Consider the following 20,287-nt stretch of genomic DNA (forward strand, 5'->3'; position numbering starts at 1 on the left):
AGAGACCCTTTGCCTTCAAGGAAAGCCTCAGGAGAAGAGAAACACTCTGCAGAGGCTCAGGGAATTCCCGTTGCCAGTAAAGAGCACTCTGCACAGGCTCAGAGACCCTGTGACTTCAAGGAAAGCCTCGGGAGAAGGAGCGCTCTGCACGGGCTCAAAGATCTCCATCTGCTAACAAAGAGCACTCTGTATAGGCTCAGAGACCCTTTGCCTTCAAGGAAAGCCTCGGGAGAAGAGGAGCGCTTTGCACAGGCTCAGAGATATTTTGCTGCCAGTAAATAGCACTCTGCAGAGGCTCAGAGACCCTGTGACTCCAAGGAAAGCCTCAGGAGAAGAGAAGCACTCTGCAGAGGCTCAGAGACCCCATGCCTTCAAGGAAAGCCTTGGGAGAAGGAGCGCTCTGCACAGGCTCAGAGATCCCCTGCTGCCAGTAAACAGCACTCTGCAGAGGCTCAGAGACCCTGTGACTCCAAGGAAAACCTTGGGAGAAGGGAAGCCTTCTGCAGAGACTCAGGGATATTTTGCTGCCAGTAAAGAGCCCTCTGCACAGGCTCAGAGACCCTGTGACTCCAAGGAAAACCTTGGGAGAAGGGAAGCCCTCTGTAGAGGGTCAGGGATATTTTGATGCCAGTAAAGAGCCCTCTGCACAGGCTCAGAGACCCTGTGACTCCAAGGAAAACCTTGGGAGAAGGGAAGCCCTCTGTAGAGGCTCAGGGATATTTTGCTGCCAGTAAAGAGCCCTCTGCACAGGCTCAGACACCCTGTGACTCCAAGGAAAACCTTGGGAGAAGGGAAGCCTTCTGCAGAGACTCAGGGATATTTTGATGCCAGTAAAGAGCCCTCTGCACAGGCTCAGAGACCCTGTGACTCCAAGGAAAACCTTGGGAGAAGGGAAGCCCTCTGTAGAGGCTCAGGGATATTTTGATGCCAGTAAAGAGCCCTCTGCACAGGCTCAGAGACCCCGTGCCTAGACGCAGCCCTTCAAGAGAAGCCCTCTGCACAGGCTCAGAGAGCTGGGCGGAGAGGCGCGCTCTGCCTATGCCCAGAGGCTCTCCCCGGCCATCTCCCTCTCCTTCCAGCGGGGGCGCTCTGCAGATGCTCAGAGGCCACCTCTCCGCCGCCAGGGGACCCCTTTCGCCCACGGGACGCTCCGAGCCCGCAAAAAGAACCGCGGGAGGAGGAGGAGGAGGAGGAGGAGCCGCCAACGCCCCGCCCGGGACCGCCCCAGAAGAAGCAGAAGCAGCGGCGGCGGAAGAAGGAGAGGCGGAAGGCCGGGCTAGTAGGCCGCGCTGACGCCGGGGACTCGCGTAGCCGCCGACGCCGACAGAGTGGGGGCCATGAGCTAGCGCGGCCGCCCCGATGTGGCTGCAGCAGCGGCTGAAGGGCCTGCCGGGGCTGCTGTCCAGCAGCTGGGCGCGTCGGCTGCTGGCCCTGCTGGCCTTCCTGCTAGTCGCCTCCTGGTACCTGGGCGGCGCCTGGCCTCGCCTGCTGCTCCGCCTGCGGCCCGGGGGAGCCTCGGGGGCCGCCGCGGGGCTGTGCCTGCAGGCCGAGACCCGCGTCTGGCGGAAGGGAGACGCTCGGCTGCTGGGGGAAGGCCCTGGCCAGACTCCCCCAGGGCTGGTGGGCAACGGGCACCTGCTGCTGGATGCCCAGGCCAACCGCCTCTGGGTGGCCCCTATGGGGGGACCGGCTTGGCCCACCGACTACGGGCCCTTGGCCCAGCTGCGGGGCCCGGCTGGGGCTGAGAGCGAGGCGGGGGCGTCCGCCCTGCTGCCCAAGGAAGGGGCCTTCCGGAGAGTCCGCTGCATCCAGCCCGGGGGTCCCGGAGGGGCTTGCGTGACCGTCCGGGAGGAGCTGCTGGCCCACCGGGGACGCCCCCATCTCTATTTGCAGCGCCTGAGCGTGGACAACCCCACCGACCGGCTGGTGGCTTTGGAAGTGACCGGTCCGTCTTCCTCGTCCTCTTCCTCGTCCTCCTCCGGCCGTTCTTTCGTCACCAGCCTGGAGAAAGCGGGCGACCGGCAGTTCTTCCTGTCCTCGGGCCGGGCGCTGCAGCCGGCCGGAGAGAAGCTGGTGCTGGTCGTGGTGGCGGCCAAGAAGCTGGTCAGCCGGGTGCAGGTGGCGCCGAAGTCGCGCTTCGAGGAGACGCTGGTGTCCGTGGTGCTCAGCTCGGAGCCCATCGAGGCCGCCCAGCTGGACGAGACCTTCGGGCGGCTGCGGGAAGCGGCCAAGAGGGAGATGATGGAGGTGCTGCCCCTGCGGACCGAGGAGCTGGTCCAGGAACACCGACGGGCGTGGGACCAGCTGTTCATCTCAGGTGCGGGGCTTGGACTCTGCGAGTGAGCGACCAGCCGCAGGGCAGCCTCGGTGTTGGGCCAGCTTCAGATATGGGTGGTGCCGTTGAGTGAGGTGTTCTGAGAAATGTGCCTTTTGGTGCTTGGTACCAACCAGGTGCCACAAAGGTGGCAGTTTCAGAGCAAGATAAGTTTTCCTCTGTCACAGGGATTTCCAACCTTGGCTGCTTTTAAGACTTGTGGACCTTCAACTCCCAGTATTCTTCAGCCAGCTCCAATCTCCGCAAGTCTTAAAAGTGGCCAAAGTTGGAGACCCCTGCTCCAGTGGTCCTACAAGCTTGCTTGGGGCTGTAGAGAGGGCTGAAATCTACCCCAAAACCTGTAATTGTCTGAAATCAAATTAGAATAGAGCTGGAGAATTGAGCTCAAGTAAGAAGACCAGGTCATGGTTGTTCCCAAAGGGTTTTTTTTCCCCCTTCAAAAAGCAATTGGACTTTCTTGGTTTTTCTTGAAAACGTTTCGCTTCTCATCCAAGAAGCTTCTTTGGTTCTGAAGAAGGAGCGAAGAAGCTTCTTGCGTGAGAAGCGAAACATTTTCAAGGAGAAAAGAAAAGTCCAGTTGCCTTTTGAAAAAGCACCTCTGGGACTTAATCAGCCTAGAGCTGGAAGGGACCTTGAAGATCTTTTAGTCCAACCCCTTGCTCATGCAGGAGACCCTATACCATTCCAGACAAGTGACGGTCCAATCTCTTCTTTAAAAACAAACAAACCCAGTGATGGAGCATCCACAACTTCTGGTGGCAAGCTGTTCCACTGGTTAATTGTCAACTAAATTTCTCCTTAATTCCACGTTGCTTCTCTTCTTGATTAGTTTCCCTCCATCGTTTCCTGCCTTGCCTTCTGGGTGCTTTGAAAAATGAGTCACTGACACCTCTCTTTTTGAGATGGTTTCTTGGTAGGCGATATTTAGGAAGTCTGAAAAAAATCACAAGCTCTGCGTGCCTTAGCAGTTGTCGGAGCGGTGGGAAACAGATTTTTGTTTCCGAGGGGTAGAAATCTGGACATTTTCTCCCTCCAAGTTGTGTCTGGACGATGGTGTCTTCTGTTTGTGTTCCTGGGAAATTGGCACAGGCTGGAGGAACATCCTGTGTTCAGGAAGTCAGGATGAATTCAAAAGGCCTGAAGGGTGGATTTGATTTAAATCAAATTGATTTAAATCATGGTTTAAATCACTAGTAAAAAAAAAAAAGCTTGATTTAAATCAACTCGATCTAAATCATAATTTTTAAAGAGCAAAAACTGCCATCTCTGCAGTGAAATTGTACGAATGCCTCAATGCAGGGCATGTTATCTCAGCTTGCAGGCCTGGAGTCCATGGAATGAGTTTACCAAAAAATTAAACCTTGCAGGGGTCACCAACCATTTGGACCGCAGGGACCACTAAATTCATAATTTTAAATCCCATGGACCACCAATCTGAATTTTTTAAAAAAGGTAAAATAGCGCAATATGAAAATACAGATAGTTTTTCTGCAAAATTTTCTCAGGAACCACTGGTTGGTGACCACTGATATACAGCCTCATGCTGCATAACGAAGCTCCATTTCATGCTGAATAAATGAAATGATTAATGTATCTTAAATAGAAAACTTATCTTTAAAATTATTGCTTTTTTTAAAATCATCTATTTTTATCTACCCGGAAGGCCTGCCTCTCCAGGGCCAGAATGTAGAACGTTGGGACAGACTATTTTATAACCGGAATTACTCATGGAAAAATACGATGATGGTTGTAAAGGCCTGAGCAAGTGCGGAGTAGCCTTCGGCTGACATGTACAACTGAGCTAAAATTTCTGCTCCTCAGTGAGATAGCTGTTAAGTGAGTTTTGCCCTGTTTGACACCCTTTTTTGCCATGACTGTGAATCACTGCAGTGATTAAGTTGGCAACACACGTCGTTAAGTGAATCTGGCTTTTGACTTCGCTTATCCGGAGGTCGCCAAAGGAGATTGTGTGATACCTTCCCCGACACACACACGTGACCCTGCAGCTGTCATAAATATGAGCCAGTTCCCAAGCACCTTCCGTTTGATCAGGGGGCCCACGGGAATGCTGCAATCATCTTGAAGGTGGAAAATGGTCACATTTCACTTTTTTTCAGCGCCGTTCTTAACTCTGAACGGCCGCTAAGCAAACTTGTTGTAAGGCGAGGACCTAACTGGTACAGGTCATGGGAAGGTTTCTCACTTCTTGGAGAAGGTAGGGAAAGTCCTTGCTAGGTAACTGTACTGTGAGAATTTAATGGTGGACCTTTTATTATCGTATTATCCAAGACTTAATGGGACTCAGTGGCCAAGATGCCGAGCTTATCAGTCAGAAAGATTGGCAGTTTGGTGGTTCTAATCTCTAGCACCGCATAACGGAGTAAGCTCCCAGCTTCTGCAAAATCTAGCAGTTTGAAAGCAGGTAAAAAATGCAAGTAGAATAATAGGGACCACCTTTGGTGAGAAGGTCACAGCATTCCGTACGCCTTGGGCATTGAGTCATGCCGGCCACATGGCCACGGAGACGTCTTCGGACAGCGCTGGCTCTTCGGCTTTGAAACGGAGATGAGCACCACCCCCCTAGAGTCAGGAACAACTAGCACAGATGTGTAAGGGGAATCTTTACCTTTAGCCCAGTGTTTCTCAACCTTGGCGACTTTAAGTCTTGTGGACTTCAACTCCCAGAGTTGAAGTCCACGGGACTTAAAGTTGTCAAGGTTGAGAAACACTGCTTTAGCCCAAGACTTATTATCTTATTATCCAAGGCTTCTTTATTCCCGGGGGAGGACAGAGCTCTTAAAAGCACTGAGCAATCTTTTTGCCTTTCAGGTGTGGAAATGCGCAAGATTACCGATGCTCACACCCCCTCCAGCGACACCGTCAACCTGACGCTCTACTTCGTCCTGTCCACCACCCCGGCTCCCCTCCTGGACCCCCACATCAGCCCCGAGGAGGAGGAGAAAATGGAAGCCACTTTGAACTACGCCGACCACTGCTTCAGCGGCCACGCCACCATGCACGCCGAGAACCTGTGGCCCGGGCAGCTGTCCACCGTCCTGCAGGTCTTGCAGCTCTCCAACCTGTGGAAGCTGACGCTGCAGAAGCGCGGCTGCAAAGGCCTGGTGGCGGCCGGGGCTCACGGCCTCATGCAGGGGATGGTGCTCAGCTTTGGCGGGCTGCAGTTCACCGAGAACCACCTGCAGTTCCAGTCGGACCCCGAGGTCCTCCAGAACAGCTACTCTCTGCGGGGGATCCATTACAACAAGGACCTGATCAACCTGGCCGTGCTGCTGGACGCCGACGGGAAGCCCTTCCTCCACGTCTCGGTCAAGTTCCAGGACAAGCCGGTGAAGCTGTACGCCTGCGAGGGCGGCTGCTCCAACGACCCCGTGGAGCTGACCTCCCAGGTCCACGGCCACACCTTCCCCGTCATGGTGACGCAGCCCATCACGCCGCTGCTGTACATCTCCACCGACCTGGTACACCTTCAGGACCTGCGCCACACCCTCCACCTCAAGGCCATCCTGGCCCACGAAGAGCACATGGCCAAGCGCTACCCGGGCCTCCCCTTCCTCTTCTGGTTCAGCGTGGCCTCCCTCATCACCCTCTTCCACCTCTTCCTCTTCAAGCTCATTTACAACGAGTACTGCGGCCCCGGGGCCAAGCCTCTCTTCCGAAGCAAGGTCTAAGGCTCGGCTTGACGGCCAAAGCAGGGCCCCGGCTTCCTCGGGGTGTGTGTGTGTGTGTGTGTGTGTCAGCTTCTTCTCTCTGACATCAGCCCTGGAAGCAGGGCACATCTGTAGGAGCCGAGGACATCTTCGGAAGAAGCCAGGCTTTGTGCTGGTTGTGTGTGTGTGTGTTTGCACACCTGTGCACCAGTCTACTTAAGTCGTTTGCCTTTTTGGATGATAAGCTCTGGAGGAGGGTGGCTGGCGGTGGGGAGGCTGATAAAAGGGCCAGTGAAAAGTAAAAGTTCTTCTACCAAAAGGATGCAGGGTCCCGCAATTGTAGTCATCTCCGTTGTGTTGGGGTGCTGCTCGGGGAAAAAAAAGGGTTGATGGGCAGTGTGATTGATGGGGAAGCTGGCGTAGGGGTGCCGGGGCTGACACTCCAAGGGTTAAGCAGGGGCCTCACTGTTTACGAGTAACCCTGAAATGAAGGAGTAGAGGGGGGGATGCTTTTTTGGGGGGTAGAGAAGCTTGTCACGCGTGATCTGACTGTACCCCCAAAGTGTAGCTTTATGCGGAGTAAAAATCAGACGTTCTTAGCTTGCGTCTCTCTGTGTGTCTCTGTTTCTCTGTGTCTGTCTGTCTCTCTGTGTGTGTCCATCTGTGTGTGTGTGTGTCTGTCTGTCTGTCTGTCTCTGTCTCTCCATCTTTTTCTCTCTTTGTCTCTCTTTCTCTCTGTATATATATGCCTCTGTCTCTCCATCTCTCTCTCTCTCTCTCTCTCTCTCTCTCTCTATGTCTCTCTATGTCTCCGTCTCTGTTTCTTTCCATCTTTCTCCATCTCTCTTTCTCTCTCTCTCTCTCTCTGTCTCTCTCTCTGTGTGTGTCTCTGTCTCTTTCTTCCTCTCTCTCTCTCTCTGTCTCCATCTCGCTCTCTTTCTTTGTGTGTGTGTGTTTCTGTCTCTTTCTTTCTTTCTTTCTCTCTCTCTCTATGTCTCCGTCTCTCTCCCCCCCCCTCACTGTCTCTCTCTCTCCTTAGCTATTCAGCTGAAGAGCAGAGACAGGGAAGCGCCAGGATTACCCAGCACAACTGGAATTGACACAGGGGCAGAATCCTGGGCCTTCGGTCAGGCGTAGAACTGCCTCTCCTCTGACCTGAAAAACCCGTTTAAAAACAAGGCAGGGAGTCAGTTGGAGCGGCTGTGTGCTAAAAGTGGCAGAAACCAAGAGAACAGAACAGCGTGGGAAGGCAGTGGGACAGAGCCACCTGGCATAATATGTGCATATTTACTGGAATCTCTTTTTTTTTTCTGGTCCCCTTTGGCTTTTCCCCTCAACTTTGGCTGCTGCCTATTCAGTTATTCAGAAAAATTTTTTTTAAAAAAAAAGATGGACTGAAAGGCTACACAACCCCTCTTGAAACCTTCCCCTCCTTGCCAATATCAATAACCCCGGCAGGGAATTATTGGAAATAAGCACTCCCTCCCCCTCCCTCCCTTTGTATTCCAAAACTTTCTGTGGAAATCGGTGAGCAATTTGCTTTCATCGTTCAAAGCAGTTAAAAAGAGATGATGCCTGCGGAATGAATGTGTGTGTTTGTCTGTTTGCTGGTGCATTTTTCAAAGAACAGCTTAGCAAAAACAAAAAGAAGATGGAACAGTCCCCCCCCCCCAAAAAAAAACACATCAGGGGGTCCCAAGAATCAGTTGCTTTTTGAGCCAATAAATGACTCGGATCCCATCTTGGGTTTTTGATCCAAGAAAGCCCCCTAAAACAACATCCTTTGTGTGTGTGTGCCTCTTCCTGCACAGGAGGTGCAAATGGAACACAACCATTGGCAGTGACAACCCTGGGTGTCCTGGCTATGTCTCTATCCCCCCCCCCCATGACCCCCAAAGACTCCCCCCCCCCCTCTATCGCTTCTTAGTTCCATTGGCTTTCCTTAACATTTTGTTCTTTGTTGAAAAATACTTGAAAAAGAAATGTGCATTAAGGATTTTTTTAATGTTGATGTTAAGCGATAAGGGAGGCCTTTAATCAGCGCAGGCTCCTTGGGTTTGAATGTTTTTGCTTAACATTGGTTTAAAAGATGGGGGGGGGATTTCTCTCCCCCTCCCAACCCTTAAACTGAGCGTTCGTCTGATTTCTTAACTTATTGTTGGCGGGTTTTCAGGCATTCTGTTCACCGTTTCGGGCCGAAGAACAGCCAACTTAGAATGTACCTGTGCTTTCATTGTGACTTTTCATCTTAACACTTGAGTTCTCACATCTTTTCTCTGAAGACGGCGTATAACTTAACAGCAACTTTAGTGAATTTTTATTGGGGGTGGGGTTGGGGGGGAGAGGCTGCTGATTTAGACTTTCCCCAAGTTTGTTGCCGTGACCTGTTTTTTTCTTTCTTTCTTTCTTTCTTTTAAATTCTAGAGAGACTGAACAAGATTTTTCTGGTGATTTGCAAAAAAAAAAAAAAACCTGATTGTGATTATTTTAAGATACCAAAGGTTGTGGGTTTTGAATTTTTGGTTCTTTTTTTTTTTGTAAGAAATAAAAAAAAATCTTTAGAATCTGTACTTGATGCCTCTTGCTGGCTTTGTTCTTTCTTTAAGCCCTGGTTTTGCTCGATTATTCGGTAAACAAGAAAGGGTCTCGAATGGTATTCACGGGGCCCAGAGTGCCTGTTTGATGTCTCTTTTAATTCCTTTCCTTGCAAGGGAGGCGGTGGCTCAGTGGCTAAGACGCTGAGCTTCTTGATCAGAAAAGTTGGCGGTTCGAATCCCTAGTGCCACGTAACGGAGGGAGCTCCCGTGACTTGTCCCAGCTTCTGCCAACCGAGCAGTTCAAAAGCACGTAAAAAATGCAAGTAGAATAATAGGGGCCACCTTTGTTGGGAAGGGAACAGCGTTCCGTGCGCCCGGCATTGAGTCATGCCGGCCACATGACCACGGAGACGTCTTCAGACAGTGCTGGCTCTTAGGCTTTGAAGCGGAGATGAGCACCACCCCCTAGAGTCGGGAACGACTAGCACATATGTGCGAGGGGAACCTTTACCTTTAATATAATATTTGGGAATCTTATAGTTCATACCGTAATTGTCTGTTAATTCCTGCGCTCATAACTCTCCAATACTATCGGCAGGAAAACAGGCGGGGTGCCAAATATCACGTGCGAAAAAAAGGGAAAAGGGGGAAAAAGTCACACAGCAAAATTGTTACCTGTAAAAACAAAACTCCAGGTGCTCTGCGCTTGCAGGTAAATCTTCCTAGAGAAAAGATTTAATATTTTCAAAACAAGATGCTCCCTCATGACCAAAAAAATCGGTCCAGCTAACCTCCCCTTTCACTGTCTCAGACAGACTTAACCCGCTTAGCCTTTTCAATACGGAGAGTCCTCGGTTTGCGGCCACAATTGTGCCCAAAACTCAACCGTTGCTAAAGGAGACATTGGCTAAGTGGACTTCACCCCATGTTTATGACCTTTCTTGCCACGGTTGTTAAGGGAATAGCTGCACGTTATTAGTGAGACGGTTTGTTAGGTAAGGTCCCCGTTGGGAGAGCGAGTGTGTTCAGAGAAGCGTTTGTGAGAGTTGTGTTGGAGAACACACAAACCAGCATACAGAGACACTGCAGTTTAAATAGGCTTTTACTTTCGTGGAAATAGAGGTATCAGAGTCCATCAAACAATCCAAGTCATATACGGATAAGACAGACAGTCATCAATATCTTTCAATTAAGGGATAATCCAAATAACATAGTCCAGTATCATATAATCAGTTCAGTACTCAAAGTTTGCTAGCAGTTGCAAAACTTACAATAGCTCACGGCCCTTTCTAACAGCCAGCTTCCAAAACACTCAGATCAGATCAGCCCAGCATCTAACAAAACAGAGCTAACAGTCATTCTGGCTCCCTCTTATGGCCGATTGAGGAAACAGCAACCAATCACATTTTACAGTATGATTTAAAGAAACAGGTATAGCATTGCTATATGATTTATATATTGCCAACCCAACCGTTATATTCCTAACACGGTTGCTCAGTGAATCCCCTTAACTTTGCTTGTCAGGCGATTGCAAAAGGAGACAGCGTGACCCCAGGGGGATCTTGCAACCGTCATAATTGTGAGTCAGTTGCCAAGCTTCTGAATTTTGTTCAGGGGATTAACAATAACAGAGTTGGAAGGGACCTTGGAGGTCATCTAGTCCAACCCCCCCTCCCCCTGTCCAAGCAAGAGACCTTACACCATTTCACAGGGATGTTGCAACGTCCATGTGAAAAATTGTAAGTCACTTTTTCAGTGCCATTGTAACTTTGAAGAGTCACAAACACTGGGTCTTCTCTAATAAAATGAATTTAAATGTAGAGAAAAATAAAGTCCTACACTTAGGCAAGACAAAAACCAAAATGAGACATACAGACTGGGTGAAACCAGGCTTAATAGCAGCGACTGTGAGAAGGATCTTGGAGTCTTAGTGGACAACCAGCTAAATAGGAGCCAGCAGTGTGTGGCGGCAGCTAAAAAAGCCAATGCAATCCTAAATTGCATTAACAAGGATGCAATCAAGATCAAGAGAGGTACTAATACCACTCTATAAAGCCTTAGTAAGGTCGCACCTAGAGTACTGCATCCAGTTTTGGTCACCACACTAAAAAAATGTTGAGACTCTAGAAAAAGTGCAGAGAAGAGCAACCAGGATGATTAGGAGACTGGAGGCTAAAACATACGATGAACGGTTGCAGGAACTGGGCCTGGCTAGTCTAGTGAAGAGAAGGACCAGGGGAGACAGGATAGCAGCCTTCCAATATTTGAGGGGCTCCCACAGAGAGGAAGGGGGTCAAGCTGTTTTCCAAAGTCCCCAAAGGCCAGACAAGGAATAATGGATGTAAACTGACCAAGGAGAGATTCAACCTAGAAACAAGGAGAAATTTCCAGACAGGGAGAACCATCAACCGATGGAACAGAAGTTGCCTTTGGAAGTTGTGGGAGCTTCATCCCTGGAGGCTTTCAAGAAGAGATTGCACTGCCACCTGTCAGAAATGGCGTAGGGTTAGGAGGTGGTGGTAGTTGGACTAGGTGACCTACAAGGTCCCTTCCAACTCTGTTAATTCTGTAATCTCTATATTTCCTTCCCACTTCAATTGCCCTGTAGTAGGAGAGCATCCATGTTTCTTTGCGACGTAGCTCAAAAAAGAGCTAGAAACCCCAGAATAGTTCGACAGATGCACTGTTGGTTACGGTGCTGCATTCTCTGTTCCCAGCAGAAGCCTGGATCAAAGGGGCTTTTTCCCTGCTCAACTCTTGCCCCAAATCTGGGCCGCTGGCTGGACCATGTCGGGGACAGAAAGCCTGCGTTACCTTACTCCCTCGTCTTCCTGCAAGGCGAAGGCAGATCCGAGCAAAGAGGGAAGCGAAAGCAGGAGTCCAGATTTGCTTCACTCCCGTAACAGGTTCCTTTCTTGCAGGTGAGTGTTTTTGCTTTTAAGATGGAGAAGCTGGTAGCCAAGCTTCTTTTATATTTTCAATCACGCCGGACCATTTAGGGGAAAACGGTTTGCAGAATTCTAAAGCAAAGTTTATTTTCTTCTAAGATTCCACCCGTGGAAGCAACATTTGAGTAGCCTCCGACGAGCAATGTTTACCGTGATCAACTGTTTTTTGTTTTTTTTTAAATCATGATTTGGGGGGCAGGTTGGAATTTGGTTCTACTTCAGGATCAAGAAAAGCATCTTCGGTTTAAATGACATTTGTTCTCAAGTCTCTGTCTGCCCAAGAAGAGGTGGGCTTCCCTCTTCGGATGGGGTCCTTAATTGGGACCAAGATTCAAACAAGCCTAATTGAATAATTCATTTGTCCATCCATTGGGAGAAAAAAAGCAGCAAAAATTAACGATGGATTCTGACAAAGCAGATGGACTTTAAGAAGGGTGGCGTATCTCAACTAGCCAGTTTTTTAAAAAAAAATTACAATGTTTATTTTTAAGCAGTTGGTAAGAACTCTGTTTTGGGTTGGCCTGAAAGCCAAACAATATAAAAAGAACTGTCTACATTTTTTTTTTAGTTTGGAGGTTTTGCCGCCATTAAATTCACCATTCAATGCATTTTTTTTTCTACCTACTAATCCATCTAATCTTATTTTCACCACCTTTCAGGAAGCTGGCTTCTATCTTTCTTTCAAACTACCAAATTCAAGCTGTTTTCTAACCTCCATCGTGGGGCAAGTTCCAAACTGAAAGGCTGCTAATTCAGAATCTCTCCCCCACCCTCTCTCTCTCTCCATTGATATGTATATCTATGTCTAAGAGAGAGAGAGAGAGAGATGATATATCAATATTGATGTGGATAGAGATAGATAGATAGATAGATAGATAGATAGATAGATAGATAGATAGATAGATAGATAGATAGATAAGAGAGAGAGAGATGATATATCAATATTGATGTGGATAGAGATAGATAGATAGATGATAGATAGATAGATAGATAGATAGATAGATAGATAGATAGATAGATAGATATGATATAAATATCGATGTGAATAGAAATAGATAGATAGATAGATAGATGATAGATAGATAGATAGATAGATAGATAGATAGATAGATAGATAGATAGATAGATAGATAGATAGATGATAGATAGATGGATAGATAGATGATAGGAGAGAGAGAGACAGAGAGATGATATATCAATATCGTGGATAGAGATAGATAGATAGATAGATAGGAGAGAGAGAGAGAGAGAATATATCAACATTGATGTGGAGATATATATATATATATATATATATATATATATATATATATATATATATATATATATATATATATATATATATATGAGAGAGAGAGAGAGAGAGAGGGAGGGAGGGAGGGAGGGAGAGAGAGAGAGAGAGATGATATATCAATATCGATGTGGATAGAGAGGAAAAAACTGCCAGAAAATGAGGCGTGTTTCAATGCCCACAATTGGAGAATTTTCGGTGTATAACCCATGTAAACGGGGTGCATATTAGTATGACAAGCATTACCCACCTTCGCATGGCATATCAAACATGGCTGAAAGAAACAGATGGATTAACTTTGGCTACCCTCATTCTGCAGCCCTGTCAGAATATTATTAGGAGGATCCAGGCTAACCGCAGGAGGAGGAACATGGGAAGCTTACTCACTTAACAGGTTTTTCTATGCCTTCCTTCCAGATGCTCTTCCCCTCCGTCGGACTGCCACGCCAGCAAGACGGTGAGACGGGTCTTGGCTCTCTGCTCCATCTCCTTCTTCACCTTGCTGGGAAACACCGCTCTGGATCTTAGCCAACTTCTGGAGTCCTGGAGGCACACCGAGAAGGCCATCAGCAAGCTCTCATTGTGCCGGAGTTTCTTGGCACTCTCGGTGTTCAACCTCCTTGTCCAAGAAGCTAATTGGCAAGGAGGAAGAGGAGGGGGGAGAAACATGGCAGTGGAGAACATTTCTTGGCTGGAAGACATGATAGTTGCTCTCTGCAAAGAATCCTGGTGCAAGGACAACGATCATTTCAGCTGTCCAAATGCCTCGATCAGGGAGAGAATCAATGGCACTGAGGCCGCTGGGATGGCTTTCTTGCAGCTCCAAATGATTGCAAGAATCTTGGAGATCCTTCAGACGCTTGAGGAGGGAGATGACCAAAAGATGAGATCCAATCCAGGCTGGTTAGATGTAGTCTTTCTCAAACTTCTCCTGAGAACCAAAGGTACGTTGGTACGAGCTTCAGAAGTGTCCCACCACCCTGAAGAGGTCCAAGGTTTGTGGCATCGGCTGTCTGCTCTTCTTACGTCTTCTGTTTTTACCTCCGAAAGCAGCCAAGAATGTTGGGCTGAGCATCCTGACTTCTCCATTCTGGCCACCCATCATGAAGGACTCCACACAGTTGCTCCTTCTTCGCTCTTCTGGTCATTGTCCCCTCCTTTAATGGATGAACTTGACGTCCTCCAGAGATGCTCACTTGAGAAAAGCCAAGAGCGGCTTCAGAAGAAGTCTAAGGATATCATCTCCCTGGTCAGTCTCAAAATCAGCCTCTTGGTAGTCACCGGCCTTATCTACCCGGCGGTCCTTTTTTCCTTCAAAGGGATGACCGAATGGATCCAGAATTATGCCAGGACCCTCAAGGAGCGAACTGAGGATCTGAAACGGGAAAGGCACTTAGCTGAAGACCTTCTCCATCAAATGTTGCCCAAATCCGTGGCCAAACAGCTACGGAAACGCAAGCATGTAGAGGCAGAAAATTATGACCAGGTAAGATGATGCATGAAGGGTTCAGACAACCTTGAAGGTTCCCGACTGACCGCTGCACAATTCTGTCGTACAAAAAGCAGGATCAGTAAGGGAGATGTGAGTGAGACCTAAATAAAAACCCACACATATTCCCCTGATTTAACAGATTAACAGAGTTGGAAGGTGCCTTGTAGGTCATCTAGTCCAACCCCACGCCCAAGCAGGAGACCTTACATCATTTCTGACAGATGGCAGTCCAGTCTCTTCTTGAAAGCCTCCAGGGATGAAGCTCCCACAGCTTCTGAAGGCAGTTTCTGTTCCATGGGTTGATTGTTCTGTCAGAAAATGTTTCCTTATTTCTAGGTTGAATCTCTCCTTGGTCAGTTTCCATCCATTATTCCTTCTCTGGCCTTCAGGTGCCTTGGAGAATAGCTTGACACCTTCCTCTCTGTGGCAGCCCCTCAAATATTGGAAGGCTGCTATCCTGGTCCTTCTCTTCTGGTCCTTCTCTTCACTAGACCAGCCATGCCCAGTTCCTGAAACTGTTCTTCATATGTTTTAGTCTGGGGGTTATACCTCAAACCCACTTGCCAAATTCTGCCTAGGACAATATACAAAATAATGACTGCTCTTTATATCTGATGGGCCCATAATCAAAGAACATTCAAATTATGACATAATTATTGACTCTTTTTCCTTTCGCTTGTCGGTCCTCAGCTGTTCCCCTCACACATCAAGAGGGACATCCCCCCCCCTTAATTAATCCCCCCTGTCTAATAAGTCTGCATTTCCTTGAGTGCTGTCATCATTACCCTAATTGGTCAATTAGGGTATGTATAGCCATAGATATATTGTATCAGAAACCATCTGGAAATAATGGGGAAATTAAAAACAGAACATCAAGCTACAGACAAAATCCGGCTAGGGTCTCAAGCAGAAGCAGGAGCAGGAGAAGAAAATTCAGGTTTCTGTTCTGGGTCTTCATTTTACCCACCTCGGAAGGACAGAAGGCTGAGTCAACCTTGAGCCTGGTGAGAATCAAACTCCTGACAGTGGGGAGAATTAACCTGCAATACTGTATTCTAATCATTATGCACCATGGAAGGAAGGAAGGAAGGAAGGAAGTAGGGAGGGAGGAAGGAAGGAGGAAGGAGGGAGGAAGGAAGGAAGGAGGAAGGAGGGAGAGAGGTAGGGAGGGAGGCAGGGAGGAAGGAAGGAAGGAATAGTGCTTAGACTTATATACCGCTTCACAGTGCTTTTACAGCCCTCTCTAAGTGGTTTACAGAGTCAGCCTCTTGCACCCAACAATCTGGGTCTTCATTTTACCCACCTCGGGAGGATGGAAGGCTGAGTCAACCTTGAGCCTGGTGAGAATCAAACTCCTGACAGTGGGGAGAATTAACCTGCAATACTGTATTCTAACCACTGCATCATCACGGCTTCTGCCTCCTCCTCCTCCTCCTCCCAGGTGACCATCTTCTTTTCGGACATTGTGGGTTTCACCACCATCGCGGCTTCGTGCACCCCGCTGCAGGTGGTGGAAATGCTCAACAACCTCTACGTGTGCTTCGACACCAGGATCGACTCTTACGACGTCTACAAGGTCAGCCCACCTTCTTCTGCCTGGGGGGACAGCAAGGACAGCTTCCTGGCATACGCATGCGTGATGGGGAAGAACGGCTCTTCCGGTTTCTGGCGCGCGCATGCTTCCATTTCGGCCCTTGGTGCTGAAAAGTTTTGTCAACACTGGTATACGGGGTCTGTCTCAGGGCTTCCAGTTGGCCAACTGGCATTCCAAATTTCCCTACCAAACCTCCCTTACATTCCTGTGCCCCGGCCCCCTTTCCCGTTACTGTTGTCTGGTTGCGAGCCTAGCGAGTCAGCCATGACAGCTCCCGATTTTCCTTGGGGCCACAAGGTGGAAACCATCGGGGACGCCTATATGGTCGTGAGTGGTCTGCCCGAGAGGAACGGCACCAGGCACGCCCACGAGATCGCCAAGATGGCCCTGGACCTAGTCGCTGCAGTCCGACAGGTTGTGATTCCCCACCTGCCAACTAGCAAGCTGCAGTTACGGGCCGGGATTCATACAGGTGAGCTGAGCCGCTGCTTTTCACCTGAGGTGAGTGGCCGCCTGTGTGTGTTTGTGTGTGTGTGTGTGTCTACAACCTCTCTCTTTTTTTTCCACCTTTCTTGCAGGGCCCTGCGTGGCTGGCATTGTCGGCCACAAAATGCCCCGATACTGTCTCTTTGGCGACACGGTGAACACGGCCTCTCGCATGGAGTCAAGCAGTTTGCGTGAGTCGACATACCTTAAAAAAAAAATTGATTGATTTTCTATTGTTTACATGTTGTTAGTGCTTAATAAACATCGTGTTGCCTGGGTTGTTTTCTTTGGTTAGCAGTGCAGATTACGTTTTTTATTTTCCACCCCGATTTTCCAACCACTGGTAGAATAAGTTCCATGTTTGATAAATTTCTGTATCTTCTTTCTGTTAAATTTTCAATGTATTGTGGCCTGCCAGTGGTCAGCGGAGCTGGCAGCAGATTTGGATGGTGAGGAGGGGCCAGTCCTGGAGTCTGGGGAAAGCTCGGACAAGGGCTCTGTGTCGGAGGCAGAGAGGGGGCCAGAGCCATATGCCAGTTATCAGCTGCCTTCAGAGTCAGACATCAGTGAGGCAGAGGAACAGCTGGAGCCTGTTCCCAGTGTGCGCATGCACAGAGCTGCCAGACGAAGGGAACAGCTAAAGAACAGGGGTCAACTTGGGAGTACGGCCACAGGTGGATGATGAATGGACCCTCCCAGAGGAAATAAAAGAGGAGCGAAAGGAGAGTGGAGTTTGCAGGAGACAATTAGTTCGCTTCATTGGTTCGTGACTCTCCGAGACTCCTGGCCAAGTTCTGCAGATATTGGCCTGGCAGCTCTCCAAGCCAGATAAGGTCTGTGACTGTAAACCCTCCTTTGAAAGACTTTGCCGGCTGTGAATGAGCAGAATTCACAGTCAATTCATAAAAGGGTTTTGTGCCGGAACAAGGAGTTTGTTACATGCTCTTAGGAGCCTTCAGAATCAGACATCAGTGAGGCAGATGAACAACTGGAGCCTGTTCCCAGTGTGCGCATGCGCAGAGTTGCCAGAGGAAGGGAACAGCTAAAAAACAGGGGTCGACTTTGGAGTCCTGGACAAAATTCCGGGTGCTTTTTTTTTTATACAAGTCTCAGGCTTGGGGTCTAAATTTATTGTGGACTAGCTGATAGCACGGCATAAATAAATACACGGGTATTTATTTATAGGGGAAAAATGTCCGGACCAAATGTAATTTCATATATTGGATTTTCCCCCTTACCAGAGGGAGCCCCCTTGTGGAGTACTGTAAAGCCGTTACTGTGGCAATTCCACTGTGCTGCACAGTAGAAGCTATTTTACAGCAGTACAGTAGAAGCCATTTTAAGGCACAACAGGCTGTATCTTAACAGAGCTCACCCACTGAGGGGTGTTAGGGGTATCTTACCCCCAGAGTATTTGTTTTCAGAGAGTAAGTCATCTGTGCACCATATTTAGTTGAAATTGCTCGAGGCGTTTCAGAGTTAGTCTGGAACACACACACACACACACACACACACGGGCAATTGCTTGTATTCTTCTCTGTTGACGCGGAGCAGAAAGGCAGCGCTTTAAAAGAGTATTTTTTAAAATTATCCCTCCCCAGCACAGAAAATACACATCAGCTCAGTCACCTACCAGGCTCTGCTTGAAGACGATGCCTATGAAATTGAGCCCAGAGGAGAAATTGAGGTGAAGGTTTGTATTTTGGTTATTATTATTTGGGCTTCCCTTAAAAGAATTGATTTCCTTGTTCTGACCCAGCTCCCCAACCACGACAAACCCTCTGAAGTTAACTCAAAGATTCCTTCATGAGGAGAGACGGCAGCTCCGGCAAAAAGTTTCTCTCTCACCGCAGGCGAACAAGTCTGTCCGGCAGGGAGATGAATAGTTGTCTGTCACACCTATTCATCTCCTGCCTTTTGTTCCCAGAGCTAGGGAGGGGTTTTTCTAGCAGCAGTGGCTCTTCCGTCCCCAGGATCAGCCCATAGATTTCCACTGCTCTCCTCTCCTCTGCCTTTTATCCCCAGAGCTAGGGTGGGGTTTTTCTAGCAGCAGTGGCTCTTCCGTCCCCAAGATCAGCCCATAGATTTCCACTGCTCTCCTCTCCTCTGCCTTTTATCCCCAGAGCTAGGGAGGGGTTTTTCTAGCAGCCGTGGCTCTTCCGTCCTCAGGATCAGCCCATAGATTTCCACTGCTCTCCTCTCCTCTGCCTTCTTTGTGTCCATGCGTCAGGCCCTGGACTCAGCTATTTCTCCTCTTCCTCATCAGCCCCCTCCAGACCTGGGAGCTGTTGACTCTCCCTCTGAGGGCTGACGGACGGTCCAGGCTCCGCCCCCCACTCTGTCTCTCCTATAGCTCCATTCCTTCTTCCCACTTGGATCTCTCAGGTTACCTTGATGGTGACCAGGGGTCGTATTCACTTACCTTCCCTGTTAGGTAAGCTTCCCGTTGGGAGAGCGAGTGCGTTCAGAGAAGCGTTGTGAGAGTTGTGTTGGAGAACACACAAACCAGCATACAGAGGCACTGCAGTTTAAATAGGCTTTTACTTTTGTGGAAATAGAGGTATCAGAGTCCATCAAACAGTCCAAGTCATACACGGATAAGACAGTCAGTCATCAAAGTCTTTCAGTTAAGGGATAATCCAAATAACATAGTCCCTAATCATACAAACAGTCTGGTACTCAAAGTTTGCTAGCAGTTGCAAAACTTACAATAGCTCACGGCACTTTCTAACAGCCAGCTTCCAAAACACTCAGATCAGATCAGCCCAGCATCTAATGAAACAGAGAGCTAACAGTCATTCTGGCTCCCCCTTATGGCCGATTGAGGAAACAGCAACTAATCACATTTTACAATATGATTTAAAGAGACAGGTATAGCATTGTTACATGGTTTATATATTGCCAACCCAATCATTAGATTATATTCGTAACATTCCCTACTGGTTGCACATGTGATATGCACTCAGATGTATAAAGCAAGGGAAAATGCACACAAAAATAACACCAGCATAGAATAAAATGTCTCATCCTTGGGGGGGGGGGGGAGGAAACCCAGAGCCACATTTTTGTTCATCCCTCGAAGTCACCTCACCCGCAGCTTCTCAGTTTACATTTTTTAAACACTTTTCCCAGGTGTTTCATAACGAAACCCATTTAGTTTTCTGCTCTATGTCTGTTTGGCTGAATACTTCTCTCTCTCTCTCTCTCTCTCTCTCTCTCTCTCTCTCTCTCCCTCCCTCCCTCCCTCCCTCCCTGTCCCTGTCCCTGTCCCTGTCCCTGTCCCTGTCCCTGTCTCTGTTTGTCTCTCTGTCTCTCTTTTTTTCCCTTTGGAGGGCAAAGGGAAAATGAAAACTTACTGGTTGCTGGGAAATAAGAACTACAGCGTCCAAAATGACAGCCTCGTTTGCCACTGGAACCCGGGGATGTCTCAGAGAAAGAAGGCAGGACCGAAATCACCTTCCGGGCAGCAGGTATGCCATTGAAAAATCACAAAGGGAGACCTTCGAGGTCATCCAGTCTGACCCCAATGAAGCCAGGGGTCAGGGTTCCAAACAGCATTCAAAAATAAATCAGAGGCCAAGGCAAAGTATTGCTCACAGTTCCTATTTATTAAGAGGGCCATGTTAGCACATCTGGGAAAACCTGAATCAGAAAGCTTCCCGGTTTTCCCCACCCAGTTGAAAGTTCAAGATCTTGCCCCCAACACCCACCAGCCCATTGCATGGTCCAATCTTCCACTGCCATGCTGGCAGTTCCACCCATCCAGTTCCGGTCAGGTGCAGAGGTGCAAAGACAAAGGATGACCTTGGTTTTCTAGAAAGAATTTTGTTTTGGCTACATCGCATCTCACTCCATACGTCATAGTAGAATAACAGAAAGTGTGGCAGGCCAAAGATCCAAGAGGAATATAGCTGCAGGCCTACACCAGGACTCTTC

General features: G+C 48.6%; 2 protein-coding genes across 2 annotated transcripts; both read left to right on the plus strand.

The window, feature by feature from the left end:
- The first annotated feature begins 1,359 nt into the window (after positions 1–1,359).
- Positions 1,360–6,683, plus strand: KIAA2013 (KIAA2013 ortholog). Its single transcript, XM_032232049.1, has 2 exons — positions 1,360–2,317; positions 5,165–6,683. Exons 1-2 carry the CDS (start codon positions 1,360–1,362, stop codon positions 6,022–6,024), a joined length of 1,818 nt encoding a protein of 605 aa, XP_032087940.1. The 3' UTR covers positions 6,025–6,683.
- Positions 6,684–11,327: 4,644 nt separating this feature from the next.
- LOC116518700 (receptor-type guanylate cyclase gcy-5-like) lies at positions 11,328–20,039 on the plus strand. The gene is made up of 7 exons (XM_032232215.1): positions 11,328–11,461; positions 13,197–14,265; positions 15,713–15,847; positions 16,163–16,337; positions 16,444–16,542; positions 17,953–18,044; positions 19,684–20,039. The coding sequence occupies exons 1-7, from the start codon at positions 11,328–11,330 to the stop codon at positions 19,831–19,833; spliced, it is 1,854 nt and encodes a 617-aa protein (XP_032088106.1). The 3' UTR covers positions 19,834–20,039.
- Positions 20,040–20,287: the final 248 nt, after the last annotated feature.

The sequence above is a fragment of the Thamnophis elegans genome, chromosome 15 (genome assembly GCF_009769535.1).
Source record: "Thamnophis elegans isolate rThaEle1 chromosome 15, rThaEle1.pri, whole genome shotgun sequence".
NCBI lineage: Eukaryota > Metazoa > Chordata > Lepidosauria > Squamata > Colubridae > Thamnophis > Thamnophis elegans.